This window comes from Onychostoma macrolepis, chromosome 03 (assembly GCF_012432095.1).
Source record: "Onychostoma macrolepis isolate SWU-2019 chromosome 03, ASM1243209v1, whole genome shotgun sequence".
Taxonomy (NCBI): domain Eukaryota; kingdom Metazoa; phylum Chordata; class Actinopteri; order Cypriniformes; family Cyprinidae; genus Onychostoma; species Onychostoma macrolepis.
This window is the reverse complement of record NC_081157.1, coordinates 26,694,324-26,713,694: the sequence shown is the minus strand read 5'-3', so window position 1 is coordinate 26,713,694 and position 19,371 is coordinate 26,694,324. Positions and strand designations below refer to the sequence as shown.

Here is a 19,371-nt window from a genome sequence, read left to right as displayed (position 1 = left end):
GCAGTAGATGGACACATTTACTGTATAAACTCCCAGCAGCACTGCATCTCAAACCACTCAACAGCAGTCACTGACAGATACCTGCTCCTACACGCTCACAGCCTCAGGGGGGAATTCAGCCGCATACTCAGGGTTATCATTATTATCTTTAGCTAGTAATACAAAAAATTACCTACTGTGAAGACTTTTGTATACAGTTTTTAATGAATACCACCTATTATGACAGTGAAAACTGTCTGCAAATGTATTTAGATAAAAAAATGTAAGCTTGGCAAAGAATGAAAACTGAAGATATATCAAGCGTAGCGTTAGTTCTGGCAGGTCACGTTAGTCAAGCTTGCATCAGCTGACTCTCTATAGCAATACGACACCGATCTCAGCTTTCCTATATAAGGTCATTCAGTATTATCAGCAGCTTTTGCGTTGCTCAACAGATAATGCTCCTCCTCCATCCCCAACTCCTCCTCTCATCCAGTCAGAATTTGGCTATCTGATTCTCTTTTAAATCAGGCTAATTTCTAAAATGTGTACATTCAATTATTGAACATTAATGATATCTGCAATACATTTATGTTTGTTCTGTTTCCCTAGGGGGGATTATGGCTGCTCTCCCTGCCCTTATCCATGCTAGGCTGCATGGATGTGCAGGGAGTTCTTGCCCAGAACAGAACCATACCGCCAATCCAAACTGTATGCTAATTGTCAATCATCTTTGACGATAGCGGTCCTGACAGAAATCCACTTAAATGAGAAAAATAGAAAAAAAAGAAGAAAAAAAAAAAGAGAGAGATTTTTTGATCAGTGTTAGATGAATTAATTAAAATATGCACTTGGTCAGATATAATCAGCCAATAAGGCAAGAAGCAACCGTTCTTTTGTGGTTCTTGTTAGAATCCCAGCAGCAGCGTTCTGGATGAGCTGCAGCTGTCTAATGGTCTTCTTGGGAAGGCTGGTGAGGAGACCATTACAATAATCCACCCTGCTGGTGATGAGGGCATGAACAACTTTCTCCAAGTCTTGACTAGAAACAAGACACCTAATTCTTGCAATGTTTTTGAGATGATAGTATGCTGATTTACTGCTTTGACATGACTACTGAATCTAAGGTCTGACTTAAGAATCACACCAAGATTCTTGACTTGATTTTTAGTTGTTTGACCCCTAGAGTCAAGGTATGCATTCACCTTGAGAACATCTTTGTTTCCAAATGCAATGACTTCAGTTTTCTCCTTGTTTAACTGAAGAAAGTTTTGGCACATCCAACTGTTCATTTCATCAATGATTGGCAGAGAGTCAATGGGGCTGTAGTCATTTGGAGATAAGGCTAGGAAAATCTGGGTGTTATTTGCATAGCTGTGATAGGCAACTTGGTTATTTCTTATTATTTGACTCAGTGGGAGTATACAGGCTGAACAAGAGTGGTGCATGAATTGAACCTTGTGGGACTCCACATGTCATGGATGTCCACTTAAGACTTATGGTCTCCTATACTCACATAATAACCTCTCCCTTCTAAGTATGACCTGAACCATTTGAGGACCATCCCAGAAAGCCTGACCCAGTTTTCCAGTCTCTCTAGAAGAATGACAGTGTCAAATTTTAAAAATGTGATGATACCAGCATCCATACACATGGGAGCGTTTGAAAGCCACATCTATTAGTGGATCCCTAATATATCCGCACATAGACGGATCCTCTTATAGAGGCGGCTTTCAAACGCTACTATGTCCGTGTGTCTCTGTAAGCACTCGGTAAAAAAGCATGAAGCGATGATCACTGTAGCCAATCAAAGTCATATCTGTTGAGCGCGTGAACACAATGGCCAATCAGGTGTGTTTAAGAAGCCGCTCAACAGCACTCAAAATGCTCGTGGGAAATGCTGGTATCATCACATTTTTTACATTTCAGTATTGACTGGTACCAAAGTCGGTACTTTTGATGATTTTAATTCGTTTTTTTAAATAATCATGTTCAACAGTGGAATTCCAGGTGAAAAACTACATCACCCACAATTCTGCAAAGAAACCTCCACCAATCACAGAACTGTGACCCTCCCATAAAGAATCACTCTAAGAACTGCAAATGTTGTAACATCCTCTCACAAACTACTTGAATATTTGTACATATATATGCAGCTCAATACTTCTGTTTAACTGCATCTATTGAATGAGCACTGAACTGCATCCAACCGATTGCACTGTATCATTTTATTTATGTATTCTTTTATTTTAATCTGCTTTTAATTAGATTTTATTACATTCTAAATTAAATGTTTGTGTTATACATATGTTATGATTATTTTTTAAATATTTATGTAAAGAACTTATTTTAACTACCAGTGTATGAAATGTGATATATACATAATACAAACAAACAAAAAACTTTAAATAAAAGACTTGCTTTGCCATATTTTGGAATAAACAAAATACATTGCTTCTGTATACATAATCAACATCTTTAAATCGATAGTTATCCATTATTTTTAATTTGATTATATGATTTGCAATGCTTCATGGGATTGCAGTCCTTTCCCTCATTAAAATCCATTAAGAATAGTCCTGTAATTTGTCTTTTTCTTCTGATTTCCAAAAATATTTTTGCTTCAAATCAAAGATCGTAATGTTGTGATTCATCTAGTTGCTGGTTGGTTTGGTTCATGGCTTATAACTTTTTAATGAAGACCTTTTAAAACAATCCCTACAGGAAAAACAAACGGGAAAAAAAATCCGGGACCAAGGCAGCTGAAAAATAGGACAGCTACTAAAATAACTCTGAAAATAAACAACAATTATGCTAAAACTACAACTTTTATATTAAATTAAAACTAAATGGAAATGGAAAATCCAAATAAAAACTAACTAAAAACACACTGGCAGAGCTACGTTTTAAGGACGTGTGAGCCGATCAGGGATACCATGGCTCCAAAATGGGGTCAGGAGGGCCGTTCTTTCACACCTAGCAGAGCGAGTAAGCTTCCCGAGAGCTCTGGGCCAGAGAGCACATGCACTTTGCTTATTGATCTATGCCAGGTCTCCACAACCCCGCTGTCACAGTGTAAGTCTCCTCTCAGCAGGCCAGCATTCACACACCGCAATTAATACGGCAGGTTAGGGTCTACTCGCGCAGTTTAAACAGGGAAGAAAGTCAGTAAAAACCAACCTTGATGTTTGCGTGTGTGTGTGTTCAGTGCAGCCTCTTAGCTGATATGCCGCAGTGCTGTTTGTATACACACCTACGGCTTTCGCCCACCCATTGTGTTCTCTCTGCCACGAGAGGCTCGCAGCACTTCTTACATTCAGACAAAATCATCCCAGCATTAACATGATGTAGGTGGTCTCGCTGAACCAGTGCCTATCCATCCACCTCCGTCCCTTTCAAAGGCCTCGATGGAGCCCACAGTGACACACTAGCTCTGTTCACAGCCCGTGGCGGCGGTGGCGGTGTGGGGGCTCACCTGCAACTCCTTCTCGCCGTACTTGGAGGGGTTCTTGCTGCCCTGGCTCTTCCTCCGCAGTTTCTTCAGCTCACCCTGGCATTTCTCCAGACTCTCTCCTTTGCTTTTGTGCTCCATCTGGTACTTCTTAAGAGCCGCCTTCAGGAGAAAAAAAAAAAAAAAAAACATTGTTGGTAAATGCAGAAATCATCCGACTGTAGCTACTGTGTTAAGAAAGACATGGGAGTCAAAGCCCACTAGTCAAAAGTCATGTTCCCTTTCACTCGCTGTCTGCTGTCTACTGCCCTCCTCTGAGCCACAGTCTTGAATGAAATTGGCTGATCTTAAACAGCCTACATAGACAGGAACTTTCTTAATGGTCACTAATGTACATATTGGTCCTGACAGAATTCACTATATATATATATATATATATATATATATATATACATACATACATATACACACATACACACACACACACACATATATATATATATATATATATATATATATATATATATATATATATATATATATACATACATACATATACACACATACACACACACACACACATATATATTTAGGTATGTATGTATGTATAATTGTGATTTTTATCAGCACAGTCCTAACCATTAATAATAATAATAATAATAATAATAATTATTATTATTATTATATAAATGCTTTTATTACTAGATCACAATCAAGTGTGATATTATAACTGTCAGATTGAAGTCTGGTCTATACTGAAATAATAACAATAATAATAATAATAATAATAATAAATCATCATCATCATCAACAACAACAACAAAAAATAATTATTATTATACCACTAAATAATACATTGTATATATACAAATATCAATAACATGCATCCTTATTTTAGTATGTAAATGTTACAATAAATGTTATCAATTATTATTGTTTTTAGAATATGAATTATAATCAAACTATCATAATTAAACTATACAAATATAATAATTTTGAAATTGTGATGTTATCAGCACAGTAATACAGACTTGCTCAACTCAATTTGACTTTAGCATGTTGCTAAGTTAATGATTCCACAAATAATTTTGTAATTTTATCAGTATTTTTCAGTGTTGATAACATCTTTACAATAAACATATCACCATTTTACTTTTCAATAAATTTAACTGTGACTGTCAATACACAAAAATGTAAATATATTTAACTTGACATGGCACCGTAATGACACGACACTCATGGTTTGAGATGCTGGAAAAAGTTAGATGTGACGCAACAGCAAAAAAGAAAAAAATGGTACATATTGTATATAAACTGAGCATCAAACCCCAGTCTCACACATCTGATTCATCTGTTGAGTAATCATCAATTAAAGTGACTAAAGTGCACATTCACAGTTCTAGGATTGTCTTCGCAAAGATGGACACTTGCGATGCTGCCTTACAGTTTGGCCAGAACATCTGAGAAGGCAGCATAGCTCTGCCAGCAACTGTTAAGAACAGCCTTCAAGTCAGGATCTCTTCATGATGCCTTCAAATGCGGTCTTGGCAGGCGGTTCACTGGGGTCTGGAGCAGAGCTAAAGGTCTGGGGTTTCAGGGCAGTGTGTTCTGATGTCTGCAGAAGAAAGCAGTGAAGGTCTCCACTCCCAACCGCACAACATGGCTCACGGCCAAATTCTGGAGGCTGATACACTTGGCTGAGAATTTCTAGATATATGAATCTTCACACATCCTACACAAGGTACGCTGAGAGAATGATCTCTAGACTACACGTCTATAAATAGTTTGGCAGCTCGACCAGATTCTTGCGCAGCAGGAAAGTGTCTACAAAGACAGCGTTACATGTGAGTGATGGAGCAATCGTTCAATCTTCGGCGGGAGAAAGGAAGATTCTGCTTCAACTGCCATGATCCCCTTTTCTCACCATATGAATGATTTACAAGGCATTACAGGAATAAATAAAAATCAGGTCTGACAGATCATGATTTCTCCGGGAATTTAAGAAATGGAGCGTGTGGTTGGTTAACTTCAGTTAACTCGATTTGCTTACTTGTCAAGATGGATTTGTTGTGGGCAGAACAGAATATGCATTTGAAGCATTTTCTTCAGACTAACTAGTATTAAATCAACCTGTTATTTTACTCTTAATCCTTATAAAATGGTGCTCCAATGGCGGCAGCACAAAATGGATATCATAAGAGTCATCCAGACCTAAATAGAGATCTCACAATGGACTCCAGAGCAGAGACTCGACGTGTTGCACAGAATGTGCGGACTGAGAGAAAAAAAAAAAAAAAAAAAAGTGTTTGGTTTCCATGGGGAACGACCGCAGACCGCTCTCTCCAGCGCTGAATAAGGCAAGACAGCAAGGCTTTAATTTTATCTGAATACAATGTGATGACAAGCGACGCCCAATCCCAGTCGCCCAAACCCCCCCAATGAACTGCTCTACACAGCTCCTCTCCAACCCACTCACAGTCTAAAGATATCTCTCTCAGCACTGCTCCAAACATACTTTAATCTGCAGCAAATTGTGTACTTTCATTTGTTGAAAATAGTGGAAACAGGAGTGATGGGAAAACAGGGTCGTTGCTATACAAGAAAACAAGACGTATTTCTACAAGATCTATGGGTGTGTTTGGAATGGTATACTAACTACTATAAAAGAAGTCTGCGGTATATATACTGTGTAGTGAACACAATTTTTCTATTTTTTTTTTCTTTTCTTTTCTGTAGCTCTACTAGTTGTGTTTGAATCAAGGAAACACGTGTACTGATAAGTTGCTTTGCATAAAATAATGTGCCAAATGCATAAATGTAAATTGTTTGCAAATAATCTGCTCCATTTGCCAAAATGTGGAGCATGTAACCAAAGCAGAGTTAGCAATGTCATCCAGTTTTTTATTTATTTATTTTTTTAAATATTCTTGGCTCAATATTTCATCAGACTGCCAAGTAGTAAGACAAAATTTAACTCAAAAATTGCTAAATATCCATATTTACACAACAAACGTTTGGCATAAGTAAGATATTTTTAACTTTTTTGAAAGAAATTTATATTTTTATTCAGCAAGGACACATTTAATTGCTCAAAAGTGACAGTAAAGACTTTTACATTGTTACAAAATATTTATATTTCAAATAAATACTGTTCTTTTGAACTTTCTATTCAAAGAATTCTGAAAACAGTTTCAACGACAACAACAAAAAAATATTAAACAACTGTTTGCAACAATGACAACATTTCTCGAGCAGCAAATCAGCATATTAGAATGATTTCTGAAGGATCATGTGACACTGAAGACTGGAGTAATAATGCTGAAAATTCAAATTTGCATCACCGGAATAAATTACATTTTAAAATATATTCAAATAGAAAATAGTTATTTTAAATTGTAATAATGTTTTACATTTTGTACTGTATTTTTAATCAAATAAATGCAGCCTTGCTGAACATAAGAGACTTCTGGATAATTTCATGCCAACTATGATTTAACTAGTGCTGGGCAACGATTAATTTGTTTATTGAATTTAGTGCATAACAATGCGATTAATTTTAAAGAATTCAAAAGTAGTGTATTGCACACTTTTTTCATTTAAAAGTACTGGTATATGAACAAACATGCAATAACATTTTGTTTGCAAACACTTTAAACAAATAAGATGCTTTTTTACAGCAGTATTCCTTTTACATAGTAACATTAGCAGTTAAAATATTTCTTGTAAATCTCAACTTATAACATTAATGTAATCAAATTACATATAAAACCAAAGCTATGTGACTGCCAGGGCATTAAAGTCTTTATAGGAAATATTTTATAGTTTATTATAGAAAAACAAGCTATGCTCAGAGTCCAGAGCCTCGATCATAACATTTTAACAGGCACCTTCCGAGTAGAGACCTGCACTCCCGTGGGACCCAACACAGCAGAGCACGGTTCGTTTAGCCGGCCCTGGCTCGGTTGGAAGAGGTGGGCCAGAGCACGGTTCAGTTTGGCTTGGGTGAGGTACGCATGTAGTGTGAGCGCTAACCGCGCTCTGATACATGCAGCATGATTGAGTTAACATTTCTTAGCGGCAAAAGTGATAGATCTGTAAAGCAATATACTGTGAGAGGACTGTGTGTTACTGCATCCCAAACGACTCAAAATAATAAACCACAAAGTTAACAAAATGATGCTCTCCACTTTGCTGAGCGAGAGCGCTTCTCTGCCGTCTTCACGTGCTATCGGAAACTTCCTGTTTCCCACTTATGAAGTCGTGATTACGAGCACATTGCGTTCTTTTCTGTTAAAAATAACAGTGAACAGTGGTTTGTGAATGTTGACGCTTAGCCTAAACAATTTTATCAGGAGCGTTCATGTGAGCCCCAAATGCTCTCATTGGTTGAGACACGTGATGACACTTATCCCAAGCCAGTACTGATCAACATCCCACCCCTCCTGTATGGAAGGCCGTTGGGGCCAAAACGAGTGGTACTAACACGTTAACACGTATTTACGCATTAACACGCGATTTACGTGTTAACGCGTAAACTATGCGTTAACGAGCGATTACATGTTAACGCATACCTAAATGGTAGATGCGCTAGATGAGGTAGGCTCAACGTAATTATTAGGTAAGTGCTCATTCACAATCTTATGAATAATTAAAATAAAACGAAGATGCGCATCAGCACATTAATATTTATAAAAAGGATTACAAGCTGTTACGACAGGCAGTGTCAACGTAACGTGACATCACCCTTTCGTTTTATTTGAATTATTCATGTTGTTGTGACCCAAGTACTACACTGAGCATACCATGAGTTTACTTAAAGCAACCATCACCTGCCAGGGACATTGACGGAAGGGCACATGGAAGAGCCAGGGGAAACATAGTCTCATGTTCTGTATTAAAATATATTTAATTTCCTTGTTGATACTACCTTCAGTCTATGATTTAACATTTTCACAAATTGTATTATTATACATGTCAAATTATATTTCATCTGTCTGATTTCAGTTATTACTAATACAAGCCACTCTTGATTAATTTCTTTGTGTGTGTCCTTTGATTATTCACCATATAAGGGAGGGCACATTCCTTGTCACATGTGGATCAAGGTAGGGGTTGGATGACTTGTTCAATTATTAAGTGAAGATACTTAATAGCTGTTAAATATCTCAATTAGTTCGTAACAAAAACATAACCAAAATATTACTTTTCCTGGGGCATTGGGGTTTAGTAATTATTGATTTATTGCATGAAATTAGTGTATCCAATGTTATCAAGTAATTTTAAGGTATTAGATATATCTTTGTAATGTATTTCGAATTCTACCCAGTGGTGTGTCAGGCACTTTAACCATCTGAGAAGGGGTGACAAAATATAGGACATGATAGCAACAAAAGACCTTATTTATATCTAAAACGGTGGCTCATTAACACAAGCTAATCTATGGTATACATCTCTCGTTGTTTTCATTACAAGTTTGAACACTATGAGGTCTTGAAGTCAACAGCACTGCCTGCTCCATCTTCAGCAAAGAACCGCTCTCAATTGCTAAGGTGTGTGTGTATTATATACAAGAAAAGAAGTGGTTCCAGCCATACACAAGTTTAGTTCCTAGATTGAAGTAGACTCAATACACATGCTTTGATGTTTTAAAAGTAAGTAAAAGGGGAAGGAGACAACAGACTCCCTATGTACATTTACATTTACATACTTGCATATCATTGCTCTTTTGTTGATTTTCAGGGGTTGAACAGTTATAATTTAAAAATACTTGAATACTAGTTGTGCTGTATCTATTATATGTAGTTGTAGCCCACTTATGCCTGAAAAGACATTAAATTAAAATGCATTAAAAACCACCAGTAGATGGTGCTAAAGCTCAATGCCAGCACAAAATGACGCGTTAACACGTAAATCGCGTGTTAACGCGTATTTACGCGTTAATCCCACACGTTTTGGCCCCAACGGCCTTCCATACTCCTGTGACCCATGGTTTGTCTGTATGTGTATTCAGAGCCAGTGAGCAACAGTTAATAATTAAAAAAAAATTTATTTAAAAAAAGTGCGATAAAATAATTGTTAATTCATTAATGCGTTACACCTCATTCACACAGGGCGTCGGCATCAACGCTTGACGGAGGGTGAGTCTGAAGCCTGGTGCTGACGCGACCGTCATAGTGACAACAGCCAATCACATTACTTTTCTGGTGTTGCATGAACAGGATTGGCTAGCGTCTGCGCTGAGGTATTTGCATAAGGCGATCTGATTGGCTGACGCCTGCATTGGCGCTTGAAAAGTTTAAAAGTTTTCAACTTCTTCCGCGACGCGACAGACCCACAGTTCAGTTCAGCAACGCTTGACATCACTCCATTCAAAGTAAACGAGAGGTGCTGACGCCAATAACATGTTAACTTGCCCAGCCCTAGATTTAACAACTGTAAAGTCAGTCTAAAAGGCCATTCACAACCCATTTTACTTTCACAATCTCATGCATTTTCAAGTGAAATAGGAAACTTGGAATAGTTTTATTCATTGGAAACCAAACAGATTACAAAAAGTGTGCGTGAAGGGTGTCTGTGTCGGTTGCTCCGACAGAGAAATGTGTATTACTAAAGTAGAGGAGAAGCACTTCTGTCAGTCTGTTAGGTTATCAGAAGGAGTGGGATGTGTTCTGTGGACTCACAGTCAGGTATCTCGCATCCAATTCCACCTTCTTTTCCAGCTCTGACAGCAGCTCGTTGTGGAAGCATTTCAACTGCAACAAAATGTATAAAAGTTAGTTAAATTGGCTTTTGAAGAACCTTGAAACACATATTTGTGCAGATTATACAATGTACTCAGAAATGTTACGTGTTCAATACACTATAGACAGCATTTTTAGTATAATGTTGATAAGCAATTAGTCATTAGTCAAATTAGTCATCCCTCAATGTTGTGGTTACAGTAACAACTGCAGCTGAGCATTCCAAAAGGTTTTATATCAGAAACGTCAAGGTTGTATTTTTATTTAGCGGTTACATTAAAGGTGCAGTATGTAATATTGACACAGCTATCAGTTGAAATGGGTACTGCAGTCCAAATTCGACACTCACACGGGCTGCCAGATTGAAGATAAGAAACAGGAAGGAGCGCAATTGACAATGGAAGGCGCCAAATTTGATTTCTACACTTTTTAATATGCCTCTTGTCAGAGAGATTTTTAGATGAATGCTGAGGCTTTTTAGGTCAGGTAGAATCTGCAATGTCTGACCCAGTTCATTTGCCCGCTTCCATGGCTATAATATGCTGGATTTTCAATGACCTGGCAACCCTGGGTGTTTAAATATTACTGGGTAAATTGGCAGTTGGCGGAATCACACAAAACAAAAACAGACATTATGACACTGAACACACATTAGAAGAATAACTGGCTGTAGCATTGTTTTTCAGAGAAAAATTGTTTCCTGAATGTCTGCAAATATATTAATGGTATTTTTAAGCTGTGATACAGTAAAACAAAACAAAAAAAACAACATACAGCACCTTTAATTATTCAGTGATGATATGTTTGTTATTCGAACTACAAACCTCTGTAAATCCTTTTTGTTTTACGTAATTCCTACGTGTGGAGTTTGCTCCATGTAAACTGTGATTTACATTAAAATTCACTGGATTTAACTTGTATTGAACCTGCCAAGATTTTAAAAATTCTAAATCTAATCTAATCTATGCAAAATAGATACTTTCATAAAGATGCAAAATGGATGGCAGTCAAATGAAGTACAGACCATTTCCTCTAACTGCACTTGAATCTGTCGGTGGACCTCTGCCATCTGGAAAAGCACATCCCCTGCAGAGAAGAGGGACAGTCGTCAGTTAAGAGAGAGGACAACAGGAAATGGACTCATAATCATGTGATTCAAGTGAGAACAAATGTTGAGAGGTTAAAGAGACTGTTAGATCGAGTTAGGGTGGAGTAGGCCAGAAAGAAAGAAAGAAAGAAAGAAAGAAAGAGAGGCAAGATAAATCCCAACGTGCATTACAACCATGCCATCATACACACACACACACACACCACAAGACGGGCAAACATAGGGACAATGACACGATCAAAGACATTTAACACTGAGACACAGAAATTAACAACAGGGTGAAAGGGTGGAGAACAAAGACAGAAACTCAAAATACAAAGCATGTCAAAACAGGGTTTCAAAATTTCAGTGTATTAAAGGAACATTTCACAGAAAAATTTAAATTCTGTCCTTTTTACTCACCATATGCTGTTATTTTTCTGGGGAAAGATATCATGTAACTTCTGAAGGCTTTTATAGGGAGCTTGACAGACATGGTCACTTTGAACTGCACCTTTATAGAAAGGATTCTTCAAAAATTCTCTTTGTGTCCCACAGAAATAAAAATAACAGCATATGGGTTTGGAATGCCATGAAGGTCTATAAATACTGACAGAATTTACATTTTTGAGTGAACTACTCCTTTAAACAAAAAAACTCTCGCCTAATATGAGTGTAAATTAGAAATTAGCTTCATTTGTCTTTTTTCAAGTGCTTCTTCTGCAAGGATGACTGTCAGAATGTTGTGAAACTTGTTGCAAAAGAGTAAAGAAAACTAAAACAGGAAGAAAAGGACTAAACAAAGAGAGGCCATGCAGCTGGTGGAAGTTGTGTTGTTTTTCATATACCTACATGCTGCTGCTTCTGAATATGCAATGCATTGTAAAGAAAGGAACAGACAGTGAGCAGAGCACAGAGGAGACCCGGTGAGACACTGTGAAAAGAACACACAGCAATGGAAGACAACAGCGAGCCGCCCTGACCTCCTCCCATCTCAGCCTGGCAACCTAAAGTTAGGCGCTACAGAACGTCTCCAAGCACGGTGTAAAGCGGATCTCATGTTTGCGCATGCTTGAACACCTCATACGTGACAATTTAACAGTCAGTCCAGTGTAACAACACACACTGCATCCCTGCACGCTTGTTTACACCACAGACGCGTGATTGAAGAGCTCTCGCTGAAGAGCAGAAGCATTGGGTTCAGAAATACAGTCTGTTGATTACTCTGAGAGAGGCTTCTAAAGAGATCAATGATGACTAGTTTGCACAAAAATGAAAGTTCTGTCGATGTTCATTCATCCTCATCATGTTCCAAACCGATTTATGTTCTCTCTTTCATGAAAGAGAAAAGGAGATATTTAGGTGAATGTTCATGCTGCTCTTTTCCATACAACAAAAGCAGACAGCGGTCAGTAGCTTTAAAACACCAAAAGAAGAAAAAGTGTCAACCAAAATAGATTTTTTTTTGATGGCCAATGACAATGTCATGGAGAGCAGGGTGGTTAATGGCAGATGTAAGGCTAATATTTATGATATTTCATTTAAAAATAGTATGCTGCCAAAAATCACATTTATTTTACATATTAACTGAACTAAACATAAATAATTCGAAAATGAAATTAATATAAAATTGATGAAAAAATAAACCTGTAAAATTAAACATTTATATTTTAGATAGGAACAAATTATTTTAGATAAGAATCACAAATTCTTTTTTCTTTTTTTACTGTGATCGTTTAATTTATTGGAGAAAAACACGATTTCTGATAGAAAAAATATGCATAGTTGATCTATAACACAATCATTACTGTGACTAGAACAAGAATTGGGTTGTGTGCTGGGATGGGCCATTGATTTCTGTAAATCAGCATGTTTAATCATTCATTCTCTGCATGAGAGAGAGTGGGCTAAATGAGGGCCTGTTTTGCAAATGCACCAGATTGGGCATTTATTAACTCTTTAAAATAATCACAAATTCTTATCGTAGTATTTTTCACAAATAATACATATTAAAAAAAAAAGTTAAAAACATGATTAAAAAGGAAGCTGCAACCAATAGTTCTCAATCTCATAAAACAAGGTAATACTAATTTTACATGCAGTAAACATTGAATATGACATGGATGATATGAAAGGCTAATGCCAATAATTAAAAAACAAACAAACAAACAAAAAATACTGGCTTTCAACTACTAGAAAGTCCCACAAAAGTCCCATATTCCCGGTCTTCAAAAGCCATTTGATAGCTTTGTGAGAGGAACAGACCAAAATTCATGTCATTTAATGAAAATCTTGCTCTCTGTTGTAGCAATGAAACTTCATTCTAAAATAAATTTTGAATGTTTAAAATGTGTTTGCGCATGCTTGAACACTTCATACTGTACGTGACAAAGTTGTTGCATGACCTCAAAAGACTTGGAATATAGTAAACAAGTTGCACTGACCACTTTTACGGGGATTTTATTGATACCGTTTTGTTTTTGACAGACTCTTGTTGTGTGGAAAAGAGCAGTGTGTAGATTCTTCAAAATCTCTCCTTTTGTAGTCCATTGAAACAATAACAGGTTTTGCAGTGTAAATGGTAAATGGGTGAACAATTCCTTTAAGGGTCATACAACTGTTACAGATCACTATCTTGAGTTTTGCGCACCAATCTTAAATATGATCTCTATGTGCATGTTAAAAGTAAAGAAAAACACATCTAAATGAGCTTTGCAGTCCAAAATCATTCAGTCATGCAGACATAGTTAAGAAAGCTTTACAGAACAGGAACAAAAAGACTCAGAACAGAGGGAACACGATACTAAAGAAACAACTGCACATTTTATTCTCTCATTTATTCATTTCCATTCTCAATCCATTTCTCAAATGCAAGAACTGCAAAATAATTCACATACTCCCATCATCTGAAGCTTATCCGAAACATTACAAATCAGAGAAACCTCAAATCACAAGAGTGAAACTGGCTGATATGCAATGTTTTTTTATCTGTCCTGGGTAGTAAATGCTTTTAATAAAATGCTGGGTAATATTTTATAATATTCTTACATTAACATTAGGTATCTCTATAGCAATGATCAGTTTTACAGCATTAATAATCTTGCTGTACTAAGGTTAATTTATATAATGCAATATTAAAATGCACTAGTATGCAGAAATTAACATTAATAAAGGTTGAATGATTAAATTATTGTTCATTCATTCTTTAACACATACAACCTTACTGTAAAATGTCACTAAACAATGAATTAGCAGAGTACACATAAATTTCCATTTAAACTTTTGAGCTAATCATCAAATTGTTCAGGTGTGACACACATTTGTTTACAATTTAGTAGAATCACTCAAATTAAAATATCTACCTACCTACCTATCTATCTATCTATCTATCTATCTATCTATCTATCACTTTGACACTTTGATATTAAAAATAATGATTCAAATGACTTCAGTGGCTTGATTGCAATTAATCTAGTGACTGAAACACACCAACATGCAAATCACAACACTATCAGAGGTTTGATTACACACAGGTTTGGTGCAGACTGCAGAGTCATCTCCTGGACAAACAGTGGCCTCTCTCATAAGTCTCACAGCATGGCACCTAAACTGATTAAAGAGAATCAGCCGTGCTCAGGCTTACAAACCTAAGAGGTCTTTTGACTTAGTGCTCAGATCAATTAACAAATGCAGCTCTACAACCTGCCACAAACACACAGATACACACAGGTCACTCCTTTTCTAGTCCTTAATCCGATTCTGTACACAACTGAATTACAGGTCATCTGATGAACATGCATCTAATATTACTTTGGCCAAAATTTTGTAATCCTTTATAAATCTAGTTTAACCTGGTTTAATAAGGTTTTAAAAGCATTTTCAAGGAAAAAATAAATAAATAAAAAATAATAATAATAATAATTATTATTATATATATATATATAATTATTATATATATATATATATATAACCCTCAAGCAATACATTTATACCTTTAAATATACATTAGGGCTGTCAGTTTAACGCTTTAATTTAATTAATTTATTATGAAAAAATAACACTATTAAAATATTTTAAACGCAGTTAACGCACTGGCCCCGCCCCCAAACCCGTATGTCATCTTACATTTCATATAGTTGACTGCTGACAAATATGATACAGGGCATAAATGCAATTATGTAGTTATGTATGTAGCATAAACGCTTGTGTGTAATACATTTTATGCTGATTTAAATAAAATATTTCTTTCTAAAGCTACAATTTGTAATGTCTACTTGATATTTTCTCATTTAACAAAATTTTTATTTGCTTTAAATAATCTTTTGTGGGTATTTTCAGTCAAATTTATTTTGTGATTAATTACATTCATTAATTGAAACATCATGTAATTAATTAGATGAACATGTTTAATAGACTGACAGCCCTAATATTTTTTTTTTTTTTTTTTTATATATTACGTATTGAAATATTAAATCTTACCACTTGACACTTTACAACCTGAATTAATCCAGTATTGTCATAAAAATACATTTTGTAATGAAATGACATACATATATACAGTATACACACACTCCAAAACACTGCTATGGTTACCACCAAATCAACCATGCCATTTTGGGAGTGACTTCTGTTTTTCATACTTACTGAATGATAATTTAGAGGATTAACTCCCGCATTTAAATGTCACTCCCAAAGAACCCTCCAGTGTGCATGTGACCAGAGAGCAGAGCTTCCTTACACAGAAACACAGAAACACAGACACACCCAAACCTTCCTTCCTGATACGTTACTGGAAAAGCTTCTTCCTCAAGCCACCTTTAGATCATTTATTCACTTTGCAAGCAGACCTGAAAGCCTGACTTTGTTTGGCTCGAGTCAAAGGAAACGAGGTCTGAGGCTGTTACCGAATTAATATAAGTCAGCAAAATATTTTCTAAATAAAAATACTGATTTCAGACCTTACATATGAAATCTTTGATCTGATATGTAGTTAAAGATGTGCAGCGAGTTTTTACAGCAAAACCACACACCAAAAGCTTTTGAGAAAGAGCCTCAGCTTTGATGTGTCTGACAGGAACTCTTTGTATGCAGGTACTTTAAGCTCTTTATAATGGACTTGTGACATCCGCATTCTCTTTGCTTTGAGCACAGCTGCCTTACTGACTGACAGACAGCAACAGGCCAGCGAGGAGTCACGGTTACTGCAGAGAGCTCGACACCGAAAGCCAGAACACACACACACACACACACACACACACACACACACACACATACATACTCTCAGGGCCTGTCACGGCTGTCTCCCTTTCTCCCTCACAACCTGCAACCAGGGAGAACAATGCATACCTGTCATCAGTCAGTAATGCAGTTTCTCTTGGGAAAATCTGTTGGCTGCATTACATGATTTTGCAGACAAACTAAATCATTTGATCATATAATACAATAAATAAGTAGTGAAAGCAGTGAAGCAGATTTGTTAAAACAATTGAAAGAATAAATCAAAGAAATAAAAAGAACAATTATTATTATTATTATTATTATTATTATTATTATTAAGAGCAGCTTTATCATCCTGAAATTTGAGTTAGGACATTTTTATTAGGACAGCTTTATCATCCTGACATTTTAGACACATACATACAAAATCTACTTTAAAATAAATGAATAATAGTAATAACATGTACAAATGATATGAGTAATATTAAATTAATATTAGGAATTATTATTATTATTATTATTATTATTATTATTATGTAAACATTTTTATTAGGATAGCTTTATCATCCTGACATTGGAGACACACAAAAAATAAAATAAATCAATCACTTTATTAAAATAATACTTAATATTATTAATTTACAATTATTAATATATTAAAATAATAATAATAATAATAATAATAATAATAATAATAATAATAATAATAGATACATTTCTGAAACTTAAGTACTTTTTTATAAAACAGTTATCATCACGCTGACATTTTTGAGACACACAGTAAGCAAGCAAGCAAATAAATAAATAATTAAATAAATAACCTCAAGAAACTTTTATTCAGGAATGAAAAACTATTTGCTCCTCTGTCACAACCCGCAACGAGGGGAGAGCAATAGATACCTGTCAGAGGACATGTTCTCTTGGGAAAATCTGCGCCTGCAGTCTTGCATGTCTCTACTTGGACAGAAAAAAAAAAATGCGTGTGCATTTGGATCAAGTTCATCTAGTCAAATAAGTCGTCCTCTACTTCCTGCCCCAGGCTCACCTCGCCGGCTTCATATGCAAACATTTGTCAGAACATCTGAAGTGCAGGAGTGTCGTCACTAACAGAGAGCCGCGGGCAAACCCGACAGGCCGGACCAGTCTGGGAGGAGGAGAACGAGGAGACTAGAGTAAAGCACTGACAATGGTCAAGCGTGGAGCGCTGCAGGGTGTCATGGAAACAGTCGAAACACTCAGGCTGCCAGCCAAACCCAGATTCTGAAGAACAAAATGGAGGACTCTAAGCCTAACATAGATGCGTCAACTCCCTTATCTATTTGTACAACAAGCAGATTACATCACTCCCCACCGTGCTGCAACTGACAAAACACATGCATCCCATGGTGCACTGGTGCATCCACTACATCAAACAGCACTTAGTTGTGTCACACTGTATTGTGTGTGCAGTCCTCATTCACACATGCAGCGATTTTAATCACTGGAGGTCATCAAGAGGCTGTATTGTTGTTGTTCATAATGCTGGTTGCTCTAATACTAATGGTGCGCTACATCACAATGGAAAATCTGAACACAAATCAGATGCATTAATAATTGAAATAAGATGACATTCTTTTTTAACGCAGTGAACAGTTTTCTTGCTGCTTAAAATATATTTCTGTCAGGACCACTGTCGTCAAATGACAGACAATTAGCATACAGTTTGGATTGGCGGTATGGTTCTGTTCTGGGCAAAAACTCCCTGCCCATCCATGCAGCCCGTCATGAATGAGCAGGGAAAGCAGCAACAATAATATAATAGTAATAGCGTTAACAGAACAGAATCGAGCAGATCATTAATGCACTTAATTACATTTAGTGTAACACATTACTCAAGATTAGGGAGTCTGATTCAACAGGAATATCGGAAGTCAAGTCCTGACTGTGTGAAAGGAGGAGTTGGGGATGGAGGAGGGTAATTGCTCCCGAGCAAGCAAAAGATTTTTAGATTTTTTGTTTAGATTTTTAGACCATCTACAGGTAAAAATCTACAACACTGCATGTATGCTGCATAAAAATTTGGTCTGATTTTCACATTGATAGACTAAATTAAAATACAAATTCACTCATTTTCACGTCCATGCAGATGATGTTTCTGGAAAAGCAGAAATACAAAGGTTAACCACATACATTAACCAGCACTACGCAACCTTCGGTTTCTGACACCCACTTATCACGGAGAAGAAAGGGTTTTTTTCCCCTTAGGTTTTTCAACATTTTCAAACAGCCACAGTGCATTTATTTATTGGTTACAATTATTTATTTAATTTTTTTACATTTATTTTGTTTACACTTGCTTATACATATATACATATTTATATATCTGAACATGTTAGCCCAAAAAGTTTCAGCAATTACCATGATATGAACTTTTGATCCAGTCACAGTAACACTTCCTCAGTTTTTCCTTCACTTCACCACAGTATCTGACAGGAAACAGATCATGTGCTGAAATGCATTTACTCCTATTGGTAGTCTGATTTGCTTAAAGTTACAATTCCCTCAACCATTTTTTCACTGAACACTTGCCAGTGCTTTGTTGCTTGCTACAATCCAGAGCATGAATAAATGGCCTGCATCTTGCATTTGCAGTAATGCTGCATAATCATTGCTGAGCCCATGTTGATACAATTTGCACACTAAATTGGCAAGCATGCGAAATATGTGTTGAAGCACCGTGAAGCTACTTATCAGCACAATCTTTTGTGATGCAGACATTTATGAAGCCAAACACAGACATCCCATTATTTTCTGCACACAGCTGCAGCTCTTTCATGCAGCAAGAGAGTGAAAGCAAAACACGAGACTGCTGCGGCTAAGATCACATCAGGGGTGTCCAATCCTGCTCCTGAAGGCCA

General features: G+C 36.4%; 1 protein-coding gene across 7 annotated transcripts in view; it reads right to left on the bottom strand.

Annotated features, from left to right (window-relative positions):
* The window catches only part of baiap2a (BAR/IMD domain containing adaptor protein 2a), an 88,635-nt gene that overhangs the window by 27,832 nt on the left and 41,432 nt on the right, over positions 1–19,371 (bottom strand). For all 7 annotated transcript variants that reach the window (XM_058770263.1, XM_058770260.1, XM_058770264.1 and 4 more), the window contains exons 4-6: positions 11,195–11,256; positions 10,111–10,182; positions 3,455–3,592 (exon numbers count right to left, since the gene is read on the bottom strand). In XM_058770263.1, the coding sequence (XP_058626246.1) occupies positions 3,455–3,592; positions 10,111–10,182; positions 11,195–11,256 (272 nt within the window). The remainder of the gene's footprint in view (positions 1–3,454; positions 3,593–10,110; positions 10,183–11,194; positions 11,257–19,371) is intronic.